Source organism: Neoarius graeffei, chromosome 17 (genome assembly GCF_027579695.1).
Source record: "Neoarius graeffei isolate fNeoGra1 chromosome 17, fNeoGra1.pri, whole genome shotgun sequence".
Lineage (NCBI taxonomy): Eukaryota > Metazoa > Chordata > Actinopteri > Siluriformes > Ariidae > Neoarius > Neoarius graeffei.
The window spans coordinates 15,577,149-15,602,447 of NC_083585.1; the positions used below are offsets into that span (position 1 = coordinate 15,577,149).

At 43.5% G+C, this 25,299-nt stretch overlaps 1 protein-coding gene across 2 annotated transcripts in view; it reads right to left on the reverse strand.

The window, feature by feature from the left end:
• Nucleotides 1-25,299, reverse strand: part of alcamb (activated leukocyte cell adhesion molecule b) — an 81,293-nt gene that overhangs the window by 41,506 nt on the left and 14,488 nt on the right. For both annotated transcript variants that reach the window (XM_060943775.1, XM_060943774.1), the window contains exon 2: nt 3,792-3,898. In XM_060943775.1, coding sequence (XP_060799758.1) covers nt 3,792-3,898 — 107 coding nt within the window. The remainder of the gene's footprint in view (nt 1-3,791; nt 3,899-25,299) is intronic.

Sequence of the window (25,299 nt, forward strand, 5' to 3'; positions counted from 1 at the left end):
TATTATATATATATATATATATATATATATATATATAGGTAGTCGTCGACTTAGGACTGCGTTTGGTTATGACTGACCGGTCGTAAACCGATCTGGTCGTAAGTCGGCCTGTGTTAAATGAACACAAGTATATTGTGATGTGTAATGATATTGTAATCATCTTAAAGTCTTATTTTATCAACATTTTCTTATTTCATTACCTTGGCTCATTATTTGGTTTAAGTCAAACACTGCATACTACACTGCGTACAGTACAATTTGTTTAATATGTGCAAAACAAAAAATACGAAATAAAGGTGTGAAAAATAGAAAACATTTTAGTTTGAAACATACCAAAATACAAATGTAAAACATAGCAAAATACAAAATTTAGTGACCGCTGGCATCACTGGTGCTTGGCTGTGGGTCGTCTACGTCATCATCAGCTGTTGCAGCGCTCAGGCTGGCGAGAGGATTTGCTCGTTTCATAAACAAGGAGCTGGGGCGGAAACTGTATGATGGAGTGCGCGAGGGAGCGCGAGAGAGACTGCGCATGTGCCTGGAGCTGGGGCGGAAACTGTATAACGGAGTGCGCGAGAGAGACTGTGCACGTGCCTGGAGCTGGGGTGGAAACTGTTGTACGTGGCGAGAGGCGCTGCCGGGAGCTGGGGCGGAAACTGTCGTATGCTCAGCAAGCTCATCTGGGAAACACTTGCCAGTCATAACCAGACGGTCGTAAAGTCGATCGGTTGTAAGTCGCATAGGTCGTAAGTTGACGACTACCTGTCGTCCATATATATATATATATATATATATATATATATATATATATATATATATATATGTGTATATATATAACCATAGAGAGATAGATTAGGGATAAAATTAGCTCATGTTTTAAGTCGTTCAAATTCTGTAAAGCTGCTTTGCGACAATGTTTATTGTTAAAAGCGCAATACAAATAAACTTGATTTGATTTGATAGAGAGAGAGAGAGAGAGAGAGAGAGAGAGAGAGAGAGAGATGGATGGATGGATAGTCCGTCCGTCCGTCCCAGAAGTTAGGGGGCAACTGTGTAAGGTCTTATTATTCCAGAGTGCCCCCTAACTTCTGGGACACCCTGTATGTATGTACACTGAGTGCAGAATTATTAGGCAAGTGAGTATTTTGACCACAACATCCTTTTAATGCATGTTGTCCCACTCCAAGCTGTTTAGGCTTGAAAGCCTACTACCAATTAAGTATATCAGGTGCTGTGCATCTGTGTAATGAGAGGGGGTGTGGTCTAATGACATCAACACCCTATATCAGGTGTGCATAATTATTAGGCAACCTCTTTTCCTCTGGCAAAATGGGTCAGAAGAGAGATCTGACAGACTTTGAAAAGTCTAAAATTGTGAGATGTCTTGCAGACGGATGCAGCACTCTTGAAATTGCGAAGATGTTGAAACGTGGTCACCGAACAATCAAGCGTTTCATTGCAAATAGTCAACAGGGTCGAAAGAAGCGTGTGGGGGAAAAAAAGGCGCAAAATAACTGCACATGATCTGCGGAAAATCAAGCGTGAAGCTAACAAGCAGCCATTAGCATCCAGTTCTGCCATATTCCAGAATTGCAACATTCCTGGAGTGTCAAAGAGTACAAGGTGTGCAATACTGAGGGACATGGCCAAGGTAAGGAAGGCTGAAAAACGACCACCACTGAGTAAGGCACACAAGATAAAACGTCAAGACTGGGCCAAGAAATATCTTAAGACTGATTTTTCTAAGGTGCTGTGGTCTGATGAGATGAGAGTGACTCTTGATGGGCCAGATGAATGGGCCTGTGGCTGGATCAGTAATGGGCACAGAGCTCCACTCCGACTCGGACGCCAGCAAGGTGGAGGTGGAGTACTGCTATGGGCTGGTATCATCAAAGATGAGCTTGTTGGACCTTTTCGAGTTGAGGATGGACTCAAACTCAACTCCCAGACCTACTGCCAGTTCCTGGAAGAAACCTTCAAGCAGTGGTATAGGAAAAAGTCAGCATCTTTCAAGAAGAACATGATTTTCATGCAGGATAACGCTCCATCTCATGCGTCCAAATACTCCACTGCGTGGCTAGCCAGTAAAGGTCTGAAAGGTGAAAAAAATAATGACATGGCCCCCTTGTTCACCTGACCTAAACCCCATAGAGAACCTGTGGTCCATTATAAAACGTGAGGTCTACAAAGAGGGAAAACAGTACACCTCTCTGAACAGCGTCTGGGAGGCCGTGGTTGCTGCTGCACACAATGTTGGTCGTGAACAGATAAAGAAATTGACAGAATCTATGGATGGAAGGCTTTTGAGTGTCCTCATGAAGAAGGGTGGCTATATTGGTCACTGATTTTGTTTTTGTTTTGTGTTTGAATGTCAGATATGTTTATTTGCAAATCTGGAGTTGTCATATCAGTGTACCTGGTGAAAATAAATAAGTGAAATGGCTACATATTTGGTTTTTATTAAGTTGCCTAATAATTCTGCACAGTGAAAGTTACCTGAACACATACATATTCTCCTAAAATGGCCAAAACTAAAAACACCCCACTCTAACTTCCATACATATTCAGCTTTGATATTTATGAGTCTTTTTGTTTGATTGAGAACATAGTTGTTGTTCAATAATAAAACTAATCCTCAAAAATACAACTTGCCTAATAATTCTGCACTCCGTGTATGTGTGTGTGTGTAAATATATATATATATTTCCCCCCAAAAAAAATAATTGCAAAATTGTCCAAGCACACAGCTCTGTAGTTATGTCACTCACTTAACCTAACCCAACTCTGAATATGGCCTTAAGACCATAATTGTACAATTTTCCATTTATTACTTCTGGTGTCTGTTTCTCCATCTTTGCTAACAAATTTACATCTGGGAAATCCTATTATCTGAAGCAACTTACAATTCAAATTGAACTCACCACCAGGTTATAAGCGCATGACTTCATTTTCTGACTAAACAATGCCAGTAAATATAAAATAAGGCTAAAGTGTGAATCTCATCTCATCTCATTATCTCTAGCTGCTTTATCCTGTTCTACAGGGTGGCAGGCAAGCTGGAGCCTATCCCGGCTGACTACGGGTGAAAGGCGGGGTACACCCTGGACAAGTCGCCAGGTCATCACAGGGCTGACACATAGACACAGACAACCATTCACACTCACATTCACACCTACAGTCAATTTAGAGTCACCAGTTAACCTAACCTGCATGTCTTTGGACTGTGGGGGAAACCGGAGCACCCCGAGGAAACCCACGCGGACACGGGGAGAACATGAAAACTCCGCACAGAAAGGCCCTCGTTGGCCACGGGGCTTGAACCCGGACCTTCTTGCTGTGAGGCGACAGCGCTAACCACTACATCACGTGCCGCCCCCTAAAGTGTGAATATACTTACATCTCATCTCATTATCTCTAGCCGCTTTATCCTTCTACAGGGTCGCAGGCAAGCTGGAGCCTATCCCAGCTAACTACGGGCGAAAGGCAGGGTACACCCTGGACAAGTCGCCAGGTCATCACAGGGCTGACACATAGACACAGACAACCATTCACACTCACATTCACACCTACGGTCAATTTAGAGTCACCAGTTAACCTAACCTGCATGTCTTTGGACTGTGGGGGAAACCGGAGCACCCGGAGGAAACCCACGCGGACACGGGGAGAACATGCAAACTCCACACAGAAAGGCCCTCGCCGGCCACGGGGCTTGAACCCGGACCTTCTTGCTGTGAGGTGACAGTGCTAACCACTACATCACGTGCCGCCCCCTAAAGTGTGAATATACTTACATATTTCCATTTAACTATTATAATGTCTTCTTGTTTGATGTCTTCTTTGTTGCAAGGCACCTCAACAGTTTCGCCATATTCGCCCATTTTGGTCATGTATCCGCTCACTGAAAAAAAAAGAAAAGAAGAAGAAAATCTTGTGGGATGGTTCCAGGAAAGTTTATTTCAGGCAACAGTACAAAATAATCTGTTATAAGTATATACTTGATATTTTAAAAATCAGTATTAGATATTTAAAGAGAATTGGATATTTAAGGAGCAGCAGGCATGTGGGTTTAATTTCTTCTATCAAATTTGAATCCTGCTGAATCACACTGAATGTCCTCGTATGCTTGTCAGGCAAAGCAGTCAGAGATTTTGAATAGTCAAATAAAGCCAGATGTCACCATGGCTTAACGCATCTTCTCCACCGAAACAACACCCCAGGGTTGTAGATCTCATGGCTTTGTATAGATTCGTCAGAGTAAGTAAGCTATATATGGAGCCTGGATATATTCAGCTATACAATATATCATGCATGACTGGATATTCAGACTGGATGCTATATATAATCTACACTCATTAGTGATACCTGCTTCATTACCAATCTGCAAAAATAACCCCACTGATTTATTATCTATTAAAAAAATAACCAAAAAATAACCATTTGAATTATGTTTGTGAAATCAAATTTAAATAGCAAGGAAAAGAGAGCAGTTTGGATCATGTGTTTGCTAGCTACTTGTCATTTAAGCTATACCTATAAGATTTTGACCTCTTTCAGCCCATTTTTGTGTAAACAATAAATTTTCTAATGTTACTTCTATCCAATTATGAATACCTTCATTAGATAAATTAAAACTCAGAAAAGAATCATCTAGTTTAGTATAAGTCAACAGTATTAATAAATATCAATAACTATTGTTATTAAATACTTATTCCATATCATGCTTATGTTATGATTGTACTGGATCCATTTGGATGGTGCCATGCCATGAATCCTAGCTGTTACCAGTCATATTCGAATACCCGGTTAACCAGAATACGAATCATGATGAACCATAACTATGTGCCTCACCACTGACAGGAGGAAAGTTTAATTGTAGTGGAAAAATTTTACTTCATTACACCTCACTGAAGACTATTTTCCTCTCTCTTAGCAGTTAACCAAACATTAACTCCTATGGATATTACAATACTATAATTAGCCAGAAGGCTCATCCGTAATACTGGCTGGTATTAAGCTTGTTAAGCACAGATAAGTGTAAACTCCTGCTTAAGGCATGGATTAATGAACATCTGACATGATTACGGACAAGCCACTCATCACCAATACCTGCCTATCCTTCCACTATCCATGACAACCACCTGATGCCAGATCAAGCACAACTTGATCTCATTTGTATTCCAATCAACCGTTTCACTAGTGAGATGGGTCGTAAATGTTCTTACACCTCTAAACTATTTTATGTCTTTGAACAGTTCAACATGAGACAATACCTCACTCCTTCCATCCTTTTACAGCACAACCTCCCAAACCTTACCCTGTCCTACCTGCATCAACTATATAACAGCAGTTATATCACAGTAGCCAAACTAGTTAAACTAGACCATAATAACCAAGATTTTATGCTAGGTTATACTAGCATACGTGTCAAGTTTCTTTAAAGGTTGCGTACTATCCTATTTTCTCATAACATCAGATGAGATGTTCAAGCCACTGAATATATTTCATGAAGTAACAAGAAGAGCTCAAACTTAAAGGATATACGCAGAACCTTTATTTTTAAATACATTTCTGAGTGGATAGTATCTCCATCCTTGACTCTTGTATGCTGCATAAATGGGAATTTAAAAAAATATACTTTTAAGAGTTAAAATTGACCGCAAAGTTGCCATTCGAGCTGCCAGCCAGCCCTGAGTGCGTGACGTCACAGAGTTAACCGGTTTTAAGGCCGATTTTACAGCTATAGACCAAAGTCATATAAATAAAAATTTATGGTGAAAGTAAGAAATCCCGTTACCAACTTGCTCAACTAAGACTGATTTGACTTCATTGATTGTGGGCTGACTCTCATTAAAACAGGATAGGTGTTATAACTTATGCAACATACATGTACATGCATGCATTTTCACTGATAAAATTCTCCCATACCTCACATGTGCTATCTCATTAACAAATACAGATTTTGATCTATTTTCATGTCGCCTGTTTTTATTATTATATATAGTTCTCTAATGTAAAATTATATGTTTAAAATCATTGTAGTGATGTTGCAATAAGTTATTTTAGTACATAACGATTGCTACCGATACTTTTAATGATTAAATTTGTTCTTGATATTGATTTTAATGTAAATTGATCACAATTCAATGTTAATTCACTGCGATGTATCAATAAAAACATCTTGAATCTTGAATTTGAATCTGATAAAACGTAAAAGACTAACTAGACTGCATTTCCGCAGAGAAAATGCAGTGTGCTTGCTGAGCTGTAACAGTTAGCATGCTAACATGCTCAGGCAAACTCGCTAACAGCAAACATGCGAACTCTGCATGCTACCATGCTAATCCTAACATGTTAACAGCTCTCATGATAACATGCTAATGGTGAACATGCTAACAACTCGCGAGCTAACAGCAGGCATGATATCATAATGGGTAACATGCTAACAGCTAGCATGGTAACACGTGAATGCTTATATGCTAATTGCTATCGTGTGTGCGTGTAAGTATTCCTAATAAAGTGGCCATTGACTTGAAGCTGATTTGCTGTCAAAGTCTCAAATGAGCAGATCCTTGCCAAATGCATCATCACCTATGGGGGAAGGGAGGAATGACTCAGTCAAGCTTCCATTGATTAGTGGCAAAATGGAGAAAAAATGGACAGATGAAAGGCAAGACAAAGACGAGTGCGGGTCAGAACCGATATCATGTGTGTGATGGGTGATTTGGCCTGAGGTGCCATATGAAGTTTGGTGGATGTGTGGTGAAGTGTTACTGAGCAAAACTCCATTCATTTGAATGGGGCCAAAAATCAATGGAAGCCTATGGAGATAAAAAGAGATGCGTGAAAACCAAGGAAAAGACGAGTGCAGGTTTCAGATGAGGGAATGGATCTGTGTGGGGACTTGGCCTGAGGCATCAAGTGAAGTTTCTTGAAGTTTGGTCACTTGGTTAAAAAAATTGATGGAGAGTGAAAGTTTTTCTCCTGAAACACCATTCATTTTCAATGGGGCCAAAAATCAATGCAAGCCTATGGAGGAAAAAGGGATGAGCAAAAAGAAAGGAAAACTATGAGTGTGGGTCAGAACCAATTGCATGTATGTGTCGGGGGAGTTGGCCTGAAGTATCACATGAGGTTTGGTGCATCTGCGATGGAGCGTGTCCAAGTAGGACGATTCGATTATCCTATTCATCCTCTATGGGAAAAAAACAAAAGAAAAACAAGAAGAACAAGAGAACAGGCTTGTTGATCCAAAAGCTGCATACAAGCACACTACACCACTTTGGGCCAGATGTCTCAGAGTTGGAACGGTGTCTCTATCTCGAATGCCCTAGGAGGAGTAGTGGATCCAAAAAATGTGTCAGAATAAGGCAGAATAAGTAAACTTAAGAAGAACAATAGGCAAGCACACTAATTAAATAATCAGATTAACTGAGACAATCACATTCTGAAGCAAATTAAATAATCTTATACCGGTAACTTAAACACACAATACAAGTTACATGTATGTGGCACCCTCAAGAACATAATTCAGAAATTTGTAAGCGAGGACACACGCAACTGGGATAAATGGCACGAGCCCCTGTTATTCACAGTGCGAGAGGTCCCACAAGCCTCCACGGGGTTCTCCCCGTTCAAATTATTATACACGCATAAGCCGCATGGCATTCTAGATGTGCTGCATGAAAATTGGGAGGAGGGACCTTCAACAAGCAAAAATGAAATTCAATACGTTATCAACCTGCGCGCCAAACTCCACACACTCACGCACCTAACCCAGGAGAATTTGCGGCAGGCCCAAGAACGTCAAGTCCGTCTGTACGACAGGGGCACGCGCCTTAGGAAATTCACACCGGGAGATAAAGTATGTTGATGCCCACTACGAGCTCCAAATTGATTGCCAGGTGGCAAGGACCCTTTGAGGTCACATGGCGAGTCAGGGACGTTGATGATGAGGTGCAGGCAAACGGACAGGGGTGGGATTTACAGATTTACCACCTCAATCTGTTAAAACTTTGGAACGAGGAGGTACCCGTGGCGTTGGTGTCGGTGGTTCCGGAGAAGGCGGAGCTGGGGCCGGAGGTTCAAAAAGGAAAATTGACATCGCCCACCGCTCCGGTCCCCCGTGCAGACCACCTCTCCCTGACCCAACTCACGGAGGCCGCCCAGTTACAGATGGGATTTTCTGACGTACTCTCGCCCCTGCCCGGCTGCACCCACCTCATAGAACACCTCATTGAGACGCCCCCGGGGGTGGTAGCGCGCAGCCACCCTTACAGACTGCCCGAACACAAAAAAAAGGTGGTTCGGGAAGAACTCGAGGCCATGCTCGAAATGGGCATCGTCGAGGAGTCCCACAATGACTGGAGCAGCCAGGTTCCCAAGGCCGACGGGTCGATTCGGTTCTGTGTGGACTATAGAAAAGTCAACGCAGTGTCTAAATTCGATGCATACCCAATGCCTCGTATTGACAAGTTGCTCGATCAACTAGGCACGACTCATTTTTATTCGACACTGGATTTGACAAAGGGATATTGGCAGATCCCCTTGACTCCACTATCCCAAGAGAAAACAGCCTTTTCCACACCGTTTGGCTTACACCAGTTCGTCACACTTCCTTTTGGGCTGTTTGGGGCGCCCGCTACGTTCCAGCGGCTTATGGATAGGGTCCTCCACCCCCACGCCACCTACGCAGCCGCATACTTGGACGACATCATTATTTATAGTAATGACTGGCCGGGACACCTAGAATACCTAAGGGCCGTCTTTAGGTCGCTGAGGCGAGCGGGTCTCACAGCCAACCCGAAGAAGTGTGCGATTGGGCGGGTGGAAGTATGGTATCTGGGCTTCCACTTGGGCAATGGGCAGGTGTGTCCCCAAATCAATAAGACAGCAGCGATTGCGGCCTGCCTGAGGCCCAAGACCAAAAAGGGGGTGAGACAGTTCCTGGGGCTGGCTGGCTACTATTGTAGGTTTATACCTAATTATTCGGACGCCACCAGCCCGCTGACTGATTTCACTAAAAAGGGGCACCAGATCCGGTCCAGTGGACGGAGCAATGCCAGCGGGCTTTCTCTGAGGTAAAGGCTGCACTGTGTGGGGGGTCACTGTTACACTCCCCTGACTTTTCTCTCCACTTTGTTTTGCAGACGGACGCGTCGGACAGAGGGCTGGGGGCTGTTCTGTCCCAGGAGGTGGAGGGGGAGGACCGTCCAGTGCTGTACATCGGCCGGAAGCTGTCGATGCGTGAGGGCCGGTACAGCACCATAGAAAAGGAATGCCTCGCCATCAAGTGGGCGGTCCTCGCCCTCCGCTACTACCTGCTGGGGCGCCCTTTCACCCTTTGTTTGGACTACGCGCCCCTGCAGTGGCTCCACCGCATGAAGAATGCCAACGCGTGGATCACCCGTTGGTATCTGGCACTCCAACCCTTTAACTTCAAGGTGATCCACAGGCCGGGGGCGCAGATGGTTGTGGTGGACTTTCTCTCCCGTCGGGGGGGAGTCCGTTGCAGGCCGGATGGCTGCCTGGCCTGAGTCGGCCGGTGGGGGTATGTGGCAGCAGGGGCGTGGTCAAGCGCCGGTCTGTGAATGGAGGGCGGAGTCAGGGAAGGTAAGTGGCAGAATCACTGCACCTGACGTGAATTAACCTGTGTTTGTGTGTCTTCCCCAGTGACCGAGCCCTATAAAAGGAGAGAGAGAGCAGAGAAAGGGAGCTCTCGCCCGACCAGAATGCATGTGTATGTGCGCGTGTGAGAGAGTGAATGAGCTGAAAAGCCACATATATCTTTAAAAATAACAGAGTTTCTGAGAACTCAGTTCTGGCCTGCCGTGCTTCTGTGCTCCACCCACCTGCTCTGGTTCTACAATGTATTAATCTAAATGCAGGTAAACAACGTGTTGTTTTTGTTGTTGTTTTTTATCCAAATGAGAGTCGGACCTTACCCATTTTTGTTCTCACTTCTTGAAGAGCGATTTTGTGGCCGATTGTTTTAAAACAATCTGACTTTCAGTTGTTCGTTCAGTTCTCTGTTCATTCGCTTCTTCCACGTAAGGGCGAGATGGCAGCAATATCCAGTGGAGAAAATCAGACGGCTGCTCCACTCATTCTCTCCATACAGAGTACTCTGCCATTACTGCTCGGCTCAGGCAATTACTAAACCCCGGGACAGAGCAGAATGTCACCGGTTTTAGCAACAACCACGGGGAGGTCACTGCCCGAGCAATATGTCTATGTTCCATCCCGGGTTTTAGCAACAACCCTTGGCTCACGCTCCGGGAGGACTGGTGCAACTGAACTCACTTTAAAAAAAATAAAATAAAATAAATCTCATCTCATTATCTCTAGCTGCTTTATCCTGTTCTACAGGGTCACAGGCAAGCTGGAGCCTATCCCAGCTGACTACAGGCGAAAGGCGGGGTACACCCTGGACAAGTCGCCAGGTCATCACAGGGCTGACACATAGACAACCATTCACACCTACGGTCAATTTAGAGTCACCAGTTAACCTAACCTGCATGTCTTTGGACTGTGGGGGAAACCGGAGCACCCGGAGGAAACCCACGAGGAGAACATGCAAACTCTGCACAGAAAGGCCCTTGCCGGCCACGGGGCTCGAACCCAGACCTTCTTGCTGTGAGGCGACAGCACTAACCACTACACCACCGTGCCACCCAATAAAATAAATACTTTCCTTTAATTGTTTTCTTTTTCTTTAATTGTTGGTACTGCACCCTCTTTCAATACTGGGCTTGTAGCCAATGCTCCTCAACAGATCAGAGGTCTCGTACGAGTCCTCAGTAAAATGTGCAGTTTGAACATTCTTGGGCCATGAATGCAATGTAAATCCACCTTCTGTCATGTTGCTGCACCCGCCAAAAACACATCTACAGTGGTGCTTGAAAGTTTGTGAACCCTTTAGAATGTTTATATTTCTGCATAAATATGACCTAAAACATCATCAGATTTTCACACAAGATCTAAAAGTAGATAAAGAGAACCCAGTTAAACAAATGAGACAAAAATATTATAGTTGGTCATTTATTTATTGAGGAAAATGATCCAATATTACATATCTGTGAGTGGCAAAGTATGTGAACCTTTGCTTTCAGTATCTGGTGTGACCCCCTTGTGCAGCAATAACTGCAACTAAACGTTTGCGGTAACTGTTGATCAGTCCTGCACACCGGCTTGGAGGAATTTTAGCCCATTCCTCCGTACAGAACAGCTTTAACTCTGGGATGTTGGTGGGTTTCCTCACATGAACTGCTCGCTTCAGGTCCTTCCACAGCATTTCCATTGGATTAAGGTCAGGACTTTGACTTGGCCATTCCAAAACATTAACTTAATTCTTCTTTAACCATTCTTTGGTAGAACGACTTGTGTGCTTAGGGTCGTTGTCTTGCTGCATGACCCACCTTCTCTTGAGATTCAGGCTACATCCACACGACAACGGCAACAAGATGTTATTTAAAAATATATCGCATCCAAATGGGCAACGATCAGTAAAATATCAGGTCCATATGGCAACGCAACGCTTGCTGAAAATGATGCAATACACATGCCACACCTCTAGGGGCGCTGTAAGACGGTCCCTTCGGAGACACCAGAACAATAGAAGAAGTAAGGACGCATGCGCATAAACTATTATGCGCGAGACTTCATATTAGCCACAAAGTCAGGAAAATCTGTTTGTAAAATTACATTATATTGACCAAATACAATGAAAAGTATTTTTCCAGTCTCACCTGTGAAAGGTAATCCCATGTGATCTCGTTTGGACAGCAAACCTGTTGGTAAAGTTAAACGCAGCTAATCTTTATTCTCCACTTTGACCTCTCCAAAATGGCGGCGAGGATGACACATGATTCTACGCGGAAGGCGGCGTCTTTAATGGTCCGGAATAAATTGGATTAATTTGCTCCTCTACGCCCTTTTTGAGGAATGTATTGTCGGACTTAAATCAACATCTGAAGAGGTGAGATTGCTCCTTTTTTCCCCTATTTTTGCTGGCGGGATTGCACCATTACACAAATATTCACAGTGAAAATATTTTGTAAGCGCGTTTCATGAACCAAGTTATAGGATTTGTTGACAACTCGCATCGCAATGAGAAGATCATTGGCACTACTGGTGTTAAGAATCAGACCATTTCATAAATGAATATTTTGCTGTAGAGCTGCAGTGTTTGTACAATTGCATGTTTTTGCTTCACTATTACTGTCACTATTCTGCTTCTTGCATTACTACTGTGAACTAACACTGAACATAATAATAATAATAATAATAATAATAATAATATCCAAGCTCATGTTTCACTCTCACTAGTGCTCTGTAAGGCTTTTTCCTGGTGATATTCGTTACACTTCTACCCGGCATGAAGCACTCACAGTCATGTGGTTGTGACGTCATCGTAAACAAATCCGTTCTACTCATCCAGACGACTTCACAACGGCAACGTTGCCAGATCTTTCCACTCTGGAACCCGTTCTCAAAAAGATTGCGTTTTGGGCACCCAAAACGCCGGTGCCGTGTGGACGCCAGGCCTAAACGATAAGCAATTGTATCGGAGTCACCTGAATCCGTTGCCGTGTGGACAGGAAATCAGTTCATGGACAGATGTCCTGACATTTTCCTTTAGAATTCGCTGGTATAATTCAGAATTCATTGGTCCATCAGTGATGGCAAGCCACTGTCCATCAGTGATGGCTCAGATGCAGCAAAACAGGCCCAAACCATGATACTACCACCACCATGTTTCACAGATGGGATAAGGTTCTTATGCTGGAATGCAGTGTTTTCATTTCTCCAAACACAATGCTTCTCATTTAAGCCAAAAAGTTCTATTTTGGCCTCATCCGTCCACAAAACATTTTTCCAATAGCCTTCTGGCTTGTCCACGTGATCTTTAGCAAACTGCAGACGAGCAGCAATGTTCTTTTTGGAGAGCAGTGGCTTTCTCCTTGCAACCCTGCCACGCACACCTTTCGAGTGCCGAGCCAATCCTGCTGGAAATGCACAATGGGCTCTGCACTCGGCATTCGACTTTTATGGACTGTCCACTGAAGATGGCGTCTGAGGAAGCCCAACTTCAGGTAAGGGCACTGGCTTTGTATTTAATATTCTACACACTCAATCCATGCACTTGCAGAGCTAGAGACACCTCGTTTTGTTTGTAGGAGCCCTCTACTCACTTCCACAGAACTGTCATGTTGTTTTGAACTTTGCAATGGTTTTAAAACTAGCGTTTTGTATCGGCAAAAAGACATGCCCCGGGCACTGCCGTGTTAGCGCTTTCCGGTTGAAATCACAAAAAACTAATTTTCTCAAAACACATCCGATTGACGTGATTGTGATAGCAACTCAACGTATGCACTCCCAATAGTGCGAAAATAGACCTAAAAAGCATTTCACTCCGGAGTTTTCCTTTAACTTTTCCAGCAGTTTGTGCTCCAGTAGCTCTTCTGTAGGATTGGACCATATGGACTAGCCTTCGTCTTGGCTTGATTTTTCAGAAATTTTCTACAAATTATGTATTCAGTTAAACTGCTTTATTCACCTAAATGTATATATCCAAATGCATCAAACAAGAATTTAACCAATGAAACATAAATCTAAATGTTTATTTTTATATTTTTTCATATTTTTTTAACCCGATTAAATTTCCTAAACCATTCAGGTCTGGATTTCTGGATATGTGGTAGAACCAGTTCCTGATGTTATGCAACTAGCTGTTGAGTGTTGCGCAATGCCACCCTTTGTCTCCAGAGAGACAAATATTGTCAAAGCAGAAACTTTGGACTATATACACACCTAAATATGCTAGTCAACTTATATAATTATAAATTCTCAAAAGGTAACACTTTTTACATTCTAGTTTTCAGTTATTTAAATTCTTCACTATTAGAGCTTCGATAGATTAAGCTACAATGCATAGGACTTTTCTTTTGTTAAAATAAAAAAAGATTGTGTCAAAGGACCAAAAATATGATCTTCCAGAGCTGCTGTGAGTCTCCCTGACAATCTATATATAACAGTAATTCAAAATCAGCGCTGTATTGGGGTGTCAGGCAGGAAAAATGTCATAAATCAGACCAGACACGTCAAACCTCATCACAATCTGGCAGCCGAGAGAGAGAGAGAGAGAGAGAGAGAGAGAGAGAGAGAGAGAGAACATAATTCCATAATTCATAGAAAAATGATTAAAGAACAATTAAGCTTTAGGTTTTTTTCTTTGTTTATTCGCTCTCTAATTTATTGGGAAGCGTTGTATGACAGATGATTATCGGCTGCTTTTCATCATTAGTATGTAGTTTGTATCTTTACCCAGTTGTGAAGTTGTTTTTGATAAACAGGTAATGATGGCTAGTTAGTGGAGAACTAGTTGCATTTGGTATGTTTCTGTATATTTTTGTACTTCAAACTCAGTTATACCTCTATCGGCATGTGTATTTCATCCACTGATCTGTGTCTTTTAGCGGACAGAGATTATAGCTTTAAACTCTTTCATTTATAGCTTTAAACTCTTTCATTATTTATTAGATACCAAGCTAGAGTTAGAGGGTTAGCTTACTACTGCTGTAGCTGTTACATTCAGAAGAGCCTAGAGCAAGCAATGTGCTGTGAGGTTACAGCAGAGTAACCCGTTCCCCTTCAACTAGACATTATAATTTCTATACAACCAGCAGCTTTGAGAGAACTGCAAGGACATAGGCCTCATTTAAGGTCTGCATGTCTGTGTCTAAATTCATCAAGGACTCACTGTCCGATGAACCCAGATGCAATCACCTGTTGTGTCTGTCAAAAGAGGCCTCTGCTGTAGATTTACGAACTGAACAGACTTGATGCACAACAGATCTTTATCTCTCCACCTGCATTTTTACAGAATACTGCACAACAAAGCAAGTGATAATATCTTACAGTTACAGTTACCATAATATCTTACTCATAATATCTTACAGTTGGGTCGATAAGTATTCAGATAGTGACAATTTTCATAATTTTGCCTCTATACACCATCACAATAGACTGCTATTAAATGAAGCTATCAAGATATGATTGAAATCTAGAATTTCAGCTTTAGAAGAAGAAGAAAAAGCCTTTATTTGTCACATGCACACTTCAAGCACAGTGAAATTCATCCTCTGCATTTAACCCATCTGAAACAGTGAACACACGCACACACACACTCAGAGCAGTGGGCAGCCACAGCAGAGCGCCTGGGGAGCAGTCAGGGGTTAGGTACCTTGCTCAAGGGCACCTCAGCCCAAGGCCGCCCCACGTCAACCTAACTACTAGCCTACCAACTTATTGGGTGGTCAGTGGATCTTCCAGCAGGACAATGATCTGAAGCATGTGTCCAAATCAACACAAAAATGGTTCGCCAACCACAGAATCAAGCTTCTGCCCTGGCCATCTCAATCCCCTGACCTGAACCCCAGTGAAAACCTGTGGGGTGAGCTGAAGGAGAGAGAGCACAAGAGAGGACCGAGGACCCTGGATGATTGGGAGAGATTCTGTAAAGAGGAATGGTCTCAACTACCCTGCTCTGTATCTCCAACCTTATAAAAGGAGATAATAGGAGAGACTCAGTGCTGTTTTACTGGCAAAGGGGGGTTGTACAAAGTGTTAAATGTAGGGGTGCCAATAATAGTGCAACATGCGTTTTTGTTGAAAATAGTTATTTCTTGATCAGGGAAATATAATTTGTATATCAGGGATTTGTTTTTCTCTGAATAAATTTACTTCAGTTAAAGGTTGGCTTTTCCTCATTTTTTCAGTGTGAGATGAAGCAGCGTCACCAAAATGTGGAATTCCCCCCCCCCCCCCCCCCCCCTTTTCCTAATTTCTTCAGTGGATGCCAATAATCATGGAGGGCATATAGGGGAGAGCGGGGTAAGATGAGCCACTTTTTACATTTTTCATCATAACTACATGTTAAAGCCATTTTTGCTTCCAGTCTACACACCATACCAAATTTCAAAGTGTACTGTTACTATCTGAGCAAAAAATAATTGATAAGCTCTTATGGTTAGAGTGATATTACCTCTTGAAAAAAAAATGTCAAGTGGCTCAACTTACCCCATGCACGGGGTAAGATGAGCCACTGTGTGGGGTAAATTGAGCCAACACAAAACATGTTAGGTTAACAAAGTAAACAACTTTTATTATTAGAAATGCAATCAGTGAATCAAGTCAAGTCAAGCAAGTGGGGGATAGGGCCGTTGCATAGAGAAGGGGAGATGAAGAGAGAGGTGATAGAACGAGATGGGATAGGGAGGGATAGATAGATGGATAGAGAGAGATATATGCATAGATAGATAGAAAGAGGGATGGTTAGAGAGGGAATGAGAGATATACTATATTATAGAAATTACTAAAACAGTAGAACAGTGCCAAAAAATCTTATTTCTTTCAGTAGGTTAAAACATTGCTAAAACATGCAGCAATCATTCCATCAATCATTTCATCATTATTCAATGTTCCAAGCATTCAAATTGCAAGGGAACACCATTTGCCTCTCCCTCCGTGCTGTCCCCCCAACAGTAAAGGGGTGGGGCAATTTTTTCACAATATCCTGTCTTGACAGGACAGCCTTATCTTTCTCTTTGAAGACAAAGGTCGGCTTTCTTGCAGAGCCATGGCATGACCGGCTTCTTTTGACAAATCTTGCCTCTATTTCGAAGACATCCAATTTGATTATCTGGCCAATGAAGAAATGCACTTTCTTCTTCCCCGTGAATTTTGCCACAACATAATCCCCCACATCTAACAACTGGTCTTCCTCATCTGATGTCATATATATATATATATATATATATATATATATATATATATATATATATATATATATATGTTGTTGTCATATATGACCAGTAAATGTAAAAACTTGTGTCATCCATATTGGGTAAGCTCAGCCACCAATGGGGTAAGTTGAGCCAGTGGCTCAACTTGCCCCACATCTAATGGCTCGTCTTACCCCGTGGCCACCATTTTGTAGAAAAATGCTAATAAAGGGGATTAGGCTAATCAAAATTATTTTTATTAGCATTCATATCATAGCTTAGAAAGCCACTAACTTAACCCTAATGTGTCTAAATATTATTCTACTTTTGTCTTCTCTAAATTATCTTCACTGTGGACAAACATGGAATTGACTTAGAAAGCACAAAAACACATTTTTATAAATATCTCCCTCACCTAGTTTGACATGTGGTGCTCCTCTCCACAAGTGTAAGTAAATGGTCCCGTCCCCCTTTGAATGTGGTCACATGGTCACATTTGTTTACTGTTTCTTAGAAACAGGGGGTGGCTCATCTTACCCTCTGGCTCATCTTACCCCGCTCTCCCCTATATAAATTATGTTAGTTTACCTCATTACTTTTTTGAGCCTGTGAAAATGGCAGACTGTGTAAAAAATCTCATCTCATCTCATCTCAGTCACTACGTTTACATGCACATCCAAATCGAGCTACTGTCAGTAATCGAGCAAAGGGTCCCAGCAGGGTGCCAGAGAAATCCAATCCTACATGCACAGTGTTTAAATCGAGCTATTGTTATGAGGTGCATTGTGCACCCGAGCCACAGGTGGCGCTACACGCCCCATCGTGTTGGTACACTTCCAGTTGTCGTCATGAAAAAGAGCTATTCAAGAGCATAAACAAAGTGACTACAGGCGGAAATTAGCATGTACTGCTATAACCTGGGACAGACATCTGTCCTTACCACAAGGATAATGTTTAATTTGTGCACTGTCCCTTTTAAAAATAAAATAAACTCTAAACTCTAAGAAGAGTATGTACGAACAGAAGTGTTCCTAATAAAGTGGGCGGCTAAGGTGAAGTGTCATGCCGACCGAGGCTGTTTTTTTTTTCTCGACACAATTCACAGCTATGCAACAGCTGTACAGATGTATTTGGTGATACAGTAAGTGAGCTAAATTTTAACAGTGCAAACAATGCCACAAAAAGAAAAGATTCATGCCGTTGTCATGATTCGTTGTCATGCCGACCGAGGCTATTGTGTTTCCCTTGTGGTCTTGTCACTTCCGGAAGGGGCAGTGCTGAAGTAAGTTGCTCGAATACGTAGCTCAATAGGGTTTACATGCACTAAGTAGCTCGGCAGAAATCGCATAATCTAGGTCGTGTAGCTCGATTCCAAGAAATCAAGTTCGGTTCAATTTCAGCCGAATTAAGGTGTATACATGGCATTTTGAACTTCGATTTCAGTCGAGCAACGGTAGAAATTCGATTCTCTCTATGTGCATGTAAACGTAGTGACTATCTGTAGCCGCTTTATCCTGTTCTACAGGGTCGCAGGCAAGCTGGAGCCTATCCCAGCTGACTACGGGCGAAAGGCGGGGTACACCCTGGACAAGTCGCCAGGTCATCACATGGCTGTGTAAAAAATATGACTGTAATTCCCAAATGGTTAATGTAATATTTTTGTTAAACTTCGTGAATTAAAACTGAAAGTCTACACTTCAATCACAACTGATTGGCTTCATTTAAAATCCATTGTAGTGATGTATAGAGGCAAAATTACATAAACTGTGTCACTGCCCAAAACTTATGGACCTGACTATGTATATTTCATCAGTTAAATCAGCTTGCAAGACACCATTTCAAATGGTTCAGTAATTAATCAAATATGTATTTTAAAAAAAGTCCACATAAAGGTTTCCTAAGTTATCACATTTAAAGCTACAATGATATTACAAGCTTCCTATCATTTTGCTCAGATTGGATCTTTCCATCCTGATGGTTCACATTCCTAAGAGTAAGTGACCTATTGGATAGCTATCTTTAAATATGAATACGCCTTTCCCCAGAAATGCCCCGCATATACACATCAATACCAGTCTTGCATGGTTCACATGAATCCCAAACAAAGAAAAACATTGTGGAAGCAACAAATTTTGTTTAATATAAATATTTTTTTCTGATTTTACAAGTAAGAAACGGCATTTCAATTCTCCTATATGTCCTGGATATATAGTGAATTGACAATAAAAATCTCTGAATCTTGAATCTTTGAATCAAACGAACACTGTAATACAAGCCTCTGTTACAATTTGCGCTGTTTGGGAAGTTCGGTAAACACCTTGCCAGCTGTATATGATCATGTTGAGAAGACGAAAAATTGCCTGATGGGCATCTTTTGGTGTTTTTGACCCAATCCTGGAAAAATTCAAACCTCTGTGTTACTTTAACCTGGTAATGTGAACATAACCTAAGATTTGTAATGACCTTAGTAACTTACACAGCACATACAGTGCCTTGAAAAAGTATTCATACCCCTTGAACTTTTTCACATTTTTCCACCTTACAACCACGAACTTAAAAGTTTTTTATTGAGATTTTATGTGATAGACCAACACAGAGTAGCACATAATTGTGAAGTGAAACGAAAATGATAAATGGTCTTCAAAATTTTAAACAAATAAAAATCTGAAAAATGTGGTGTGCATTAGTATTCAGCCCTCCTGCGTCAATACTTTGTAGAGCCACCTTTTGCTGCAATTACAGCTGCAAGTCTTTTGTGGTACGTCTCTACCAGCTTTGCACATCTAGACACTCAGTGCGTTTACATGCACATCCAAATCGAGCTACTGTCGGTAATCGAGTTAAGGGTCCCAGCAGGGGTGCCAGAGAAATCCAATCCTACATGCACACAAGGAAATCGAGCTATTGTGTGAGGTACATTGTGCACCCGAGCCACAGGTGGCGCTACACGCCCCATCGTGTTGGTACACTTCCGGTTGTCGTCATGAACAAGAGCTATTCAAGAGTATAAACAGTTCCGTGTTCGTTCGTTCTCCTTGTTCCTCCTGACCTCTTCTGCTGCTCGCTACTACTACTGTTGTCATGCCAACCGAGGCTGTTGTGTTTCCCGCTTGTGGTCTCGTCACTCGTCACTTCCGGAAGGGGCAGTGCTGAAGTAAGTAGCTCGACTACGTAGCTCGATAGGGTTTACATGCACTAAGTAGCTTGGCTACAATCGCATAATCTAGGTCGCGTAGCTCGATTACGAGAAATCCAGTTCGGTTCGATTTCAGCCGAGCTAAGGTGTTTCCATGGCATTTAGAACTTCGATTTCAGTCGAGCTACGGCAGAAATTCGATTTTCTCTATGTGCATGTAAATGTACTGACTGAAATTTTTGCCCATTCTTCTTTGCAAAATAGCTCAAGCTTAGCCAGATTGGATGGAGAGCGTCTGTGAACAGCAATTTTCAAGTCTTGCCACATATGCTCAATGGGATTTAGGTCTGGACTTTGACTGGGCCATTCTAACACATGAATATTCTTTGATCTAAACCATTCCATTGTAGCTCTGGCTGTATGTTTAGGGTCATTGTCTTACTGGAAGGTGAATCTCCTTCCCAGTCTCAAGTCTTTTACAGCCTCCAACAGGTTTTCTTCCAGGATTGCCCTGTATTTAGCTCCATCCATCTTCCCATCAACTCTGACCAGCTTCCCTGTCCCTGCTGAAGAAACGCATCCCCATAGCATGATGCTGCCACCACCATGTTTCACAGTGGGGATGGTGTGTGGAGGGTGATGAGCAGTGTTAGTTTTCCACCACACATAGCGCTTTGCATTTAGGCCAAAAAATTCAACTTTGGTCTCATCTGACCAAAGCACTTTCTTCCACATGTTTGCTGTGTCCCCTACATGGCTTCTGGCAAACTGCAAACGGGACTTCTTATGCCTGTCTTTCAACAATGGCTTTCTTATTGCCACTTTTCCAAAAAGGCCAGATTTGTGGAGCGTACTACTTATAGTTGTCCTGTGCACAGATTCTCCCACCTGAGCTGTGGATTTCTGCAGCTCCTCCAGAGTGATCATGGGCCTCTTGGCTGCTTCTCTGACCAGTGCTCTCCTTGCTCGCTCTGTCAGTTTAGGTGGACGGCCATGTCTTGGTAGGTTTGCAGTTGTGCCATACTTTTTCCATTTTTGAATGATTGATTGAACAGTGCTTCTTGAGATGTTCAGAGCTTGGGATATTTTTTTATAACCTAACCCTGCTTTAAACTTCTCCAGAACTTTATCCCTGACCTGTCTGGTGAGTTCTTTGGTCTTCATGATGCTGTTTGTTCTTCAGTGTTCTCTAACAAACCACTGAGGCCTTCACAGAACAAGTGTATTTATGCTGAGAGTAAATTACACACAGTAGGACTCTGTTAACTAATTAGATGACTTCTGAAGGCAATTGATTGCACTGGATTGTATTTAGAGGTATCAGAGTACAGGGGGCTGAATACTAATGCACACCACATTTTTCAGATTTTTATTTGTTTAAAATTTTGAAGACCATTTATCATTTTCGTTTCACTTCACAATTATGTGCTACTCTGTGTTGCTCTATCACATAAAATCTCAATAAAAAACTTTTAAAGGAACAGTCCACCGTACTTCCATAATGAAATATGCTCTTCTCTGAATTGAGACGAGCTGCTCCGTACCTGTCCGAGCTTTGCGCGACCTCCCAGTCAGTCAGACGCAGTCAGACGCGCTGTCACTCCTGTTAGCAATGTAGCTAGGCTCAGTATGGCCAATGGTATTTTTTGGGGCTGTAGTTAGATGCGACCAAACTCTTCCGCGTTTTTCCTGTTTACATAGGTTTATATGACCAGTGATATGAAACAAGTTCAGTTACACAAATTGAAACGTAGCGATTTTCTATGCTATGGAAAGTCCGCACTATAATGACAGGCGTACTAACACCTTCTGCACGCTTCGGCAGCGCATTGATACAGAGCTCAGATATCAATGCGCTGCCGAAGCGCGCAGAAGGTGTTAGTACGCCTGTCATTATAGTGCAGACTTTCCATAGCATAGAAAATCGCCACGTTTCAATTTGTGTAACTGAACTTGTTTCATATCACTGGTCATATAAACCTATGTAAACAGGAAAAACGCGGAAGAGTTTGGTCGCATCTAACTACAGCCCCAAAAAATACCATTGGCCATACTGAGCCTAGCTACATTGCTAACAGGAGTGACAGCGCGTCTGACTGCGTCTGACTGACTGGGAGGTCGCGCAAAGCTCGGACAGGTACGGAGCAGCTCGTCTCAATTCAGAGAAGAGCATATTTCATTATGGAAGTACGGTGGACTGTTCCTTTAAAAGTTTTTTATTGAGATTTTATGTGATAGAGCAACACAGAGTAGCACATAATTGTGAAGTGAAACGAAAATGATAAATGGTCTTCAAAATTTTAAACAAATAAAAATCTGAAAAATGTGGTGTTCAGATAAGAGCATATTTCATTATGGAAGTACGATAGACTGTTCCTTTAAGTTCGTGGTTGTAAGGTGGAAAAATGTGAAAAAGTTCAAGGGGTATGAATACTTTTTCAAGGCACTGTACATATGAGAGGTATGCCTTCACTGATTTTATCTTCACCTCGGCAGAACATAGACCCGAAATGCTTATCTTCACTGACTTAACTGAAACTTTATTTTATCTGATCTTTGAATAGTTTTTCTTTTTCTTTTCAGGTGCCATGGCTTGATTAAACCTAACCCTAGCATGGCATAAGGGCAAAATGGGTAAAAGACAACTCATCTGACCTGAATTGCTACATAACATCTGTCTACTGTATACAGGTGTTCATAATAGCCTTTATTTTCCTTGCATGCCACAGGCAGTAATGCCCTAAAAAAAAAACCCTCTCTATCTAATCTCACTCAACAAACAGAACACGCCATAACACCTACATTAGAGAAGTGAACACCAGATGAGCACACCAAGTGAGATCTGCAAGTGTGCTGGGCTGATTCCTCGGAGCTGATGACTGTGGGCCAGGTGAAGTAAACAAATCCACCCCAGCTCACATTTTCAGTCTCCTTTTGTAAGCAGGTGCTTTGATTAAACATTACGCTCACTGATCACTCAGCTATTGCCAAAGAATCACACAATGCTTAATTACTTCTGTCAACTGCACAAATACAACACAAAACCTTTCAACATATAAATATACTGAGCCTGTACTATAGTTTCATATAGCTGTACCTAAACAATGCATTAAATTACCTGGAAATATTCATGATTATAACATTACAGAAGAATATAGCAGTTTGTCTTTGTACTCTAGGCTTTATTACCTCACCAGTGTATAACTGTACCTTATAGAGTTAATTATTTATTGAAGGGATGGATTGGGTAACGGAGACGCATTGTGTCACGGAGCCTAATGCTCTAATTTTAGCTAATTAAATGTTTATGATTAGTTTGATTAGATATTGATTATTATTATTCTATCCACATTCACTGGATATGAGCAATCGTGCACTCTGATTGGTTACTCTACTACTAGGCTGTCAGCTCATATTGAGGTATTTCACCTGACGTCACAGGGTCACGTGACACCCCGGTGTCCACCATTTTGGACGGCAAGCTAGCTAATGTCAACAACAGTAGCTGGTATGTTACTGTAGCAATGTTTACGTTCAGTCATTTGGATGACTGTTAAAACCTTTCAGTCTCAAGTTTTTCCTTTACTGGATTTACTAGTTTACTGAGCCAGCCGGCCCCGGAGCGCTAGCTAGCTAGCCAGCCGGCCCCGGAGCGCTAGCTAGCCAGCCGGCCCCGGAGCGCTAGCTAGCCAGCCAGCCAGCCGGCCCCGGAGCGCTAGCCAGCCAGCCAGCCAGCCGGCCCCGGAGCGCTAGCCAGCCAGCCAGCCAGCCGGCCCCGGAGCGCTAGCTAGCCAGCCAGCCAGCCGGCCCCGGAGCGCTAGCTAGTTAGCCAGCCGGCCCCGGAGCGCTAGCCATCCAGCCGGCTCCGGAGCGCTAGCCAGCCATCCAGCCGGCCCCGGAGCGCTAGCCAGCCAGCCGGCTCCGGAGCGCTAGCCAGCCAGCCAGCCGGCCCCGGAGCGCTAGCTAGCTAGCCAGCCAGCCAGCCGGCCCCGGAGCGCTAGCTAGCTGGCTCCGGAGTGTTAGCCATCCAGCCGGCCCCGGAGCGCTAGCTAGCCAGCCATCCAGCCGGCTCCGGAGCGCTAGCCATCCAGCCGGCCCCGGAGCGCTAGCTAGCTAGCCATCCAGCCGGCCCCGGAGCGCTAGCCAGCCAGCCGGCTCCGGAGCGCTAGCCAGCCGGCCCCGGAGCGCTAGCTAGCTAGCCAGCCAGCCAGCCGGCCCCGGAGCGCTAGCTAGCTAGCCAGCCGGCTCCGGAGCGTTAGCCATCCAGCCGGCCCCGGAGCGCTAGCTAGCCAGCCATCCAGCCGGCTCCGGAGCGCTAGCCATCCAGCCGGCCCCGGAGCGCTAGCTAGCTAGCCATCCAGCCGGCTCCGGAGCGCTAGCCAGCTAGCCATCCAGCCGGCTCCGGAGCGCTAGCTAGCTAGCCATCCAGCCGGCTCCGGAGCGCTAGCCAGCTAGCCATCCAGCCGGCCCCGGAGCGCTAGCCAGCTAGCCATCCAGCCGGCTCCGGAGCGCTAGCCAGCTAGCCATCCAGCCGGCTCCGGAGCGCTAGCCAGCTAGCCATCCAGCCGGCTCCGGAGCGCTAGCCAGCTAGCCATCCAGCCGGCTCCGGAGCGCTAGCCAGCTAGCCATCCAGCCGGCTCCGGAGCGCTAGCCAGCCAGCCATCCAGCCGGCTCCGGAGCGCTAGCCAGCCAGCCAGCCAGCCAGCCGGCTCCGGAGCGCTAGCTAGCCAGCCAGCCAGCCAGCCCACCCCGGAGCACGCTCAGTAAACTAGTAAATACAGTAAAGGAAAAACTTATAACGGGCCATGTCTCAACAGACTAAGAAGTTATTTCAATGACATTTAATAACATTTTGTTTATCCTGAGGACCGAAAGTAAATGAAAATGTGAACAAACCTTAGCTGTCAGTGAACAATCCTGGTGGAAGCAGGTAAACGTCATTCTCTAAGCCTGCTAACCTCAATTTTTGCAAATACCTCTCCCTCTGCTCGCCCTGTAAATGCCCTACGTCGCTGGATAGTGAAGGTGTTTTCTGCATCTCGCTCCTTTTTCTTTTATGTTTTTCGTTTGTCGCCTTCCTCGCATTCAAACTGATTCGAGCCGTGCCGTCCAAAATGGCAGTGTCACATGACTTGGTCACGTGAGTGAAATACCTCAATAGACCCTTCCCACTGACGTCACCGGAAACCGGAAGTAAACAAACCCTGTGCCATATTGGAAGACCAACAAACTCGTGATTAGGGGGAAATAACGGCAGCGCGCGGAATTTAAACCCACGAGGCACTTGATTCATCATAAACCTACAATGGTAAACTTTTTTTTTTGGGTGTACCAACAAAGCTGATGGGAAAGGTGAAAAGAAGTCTTTCTACAGAATACCAG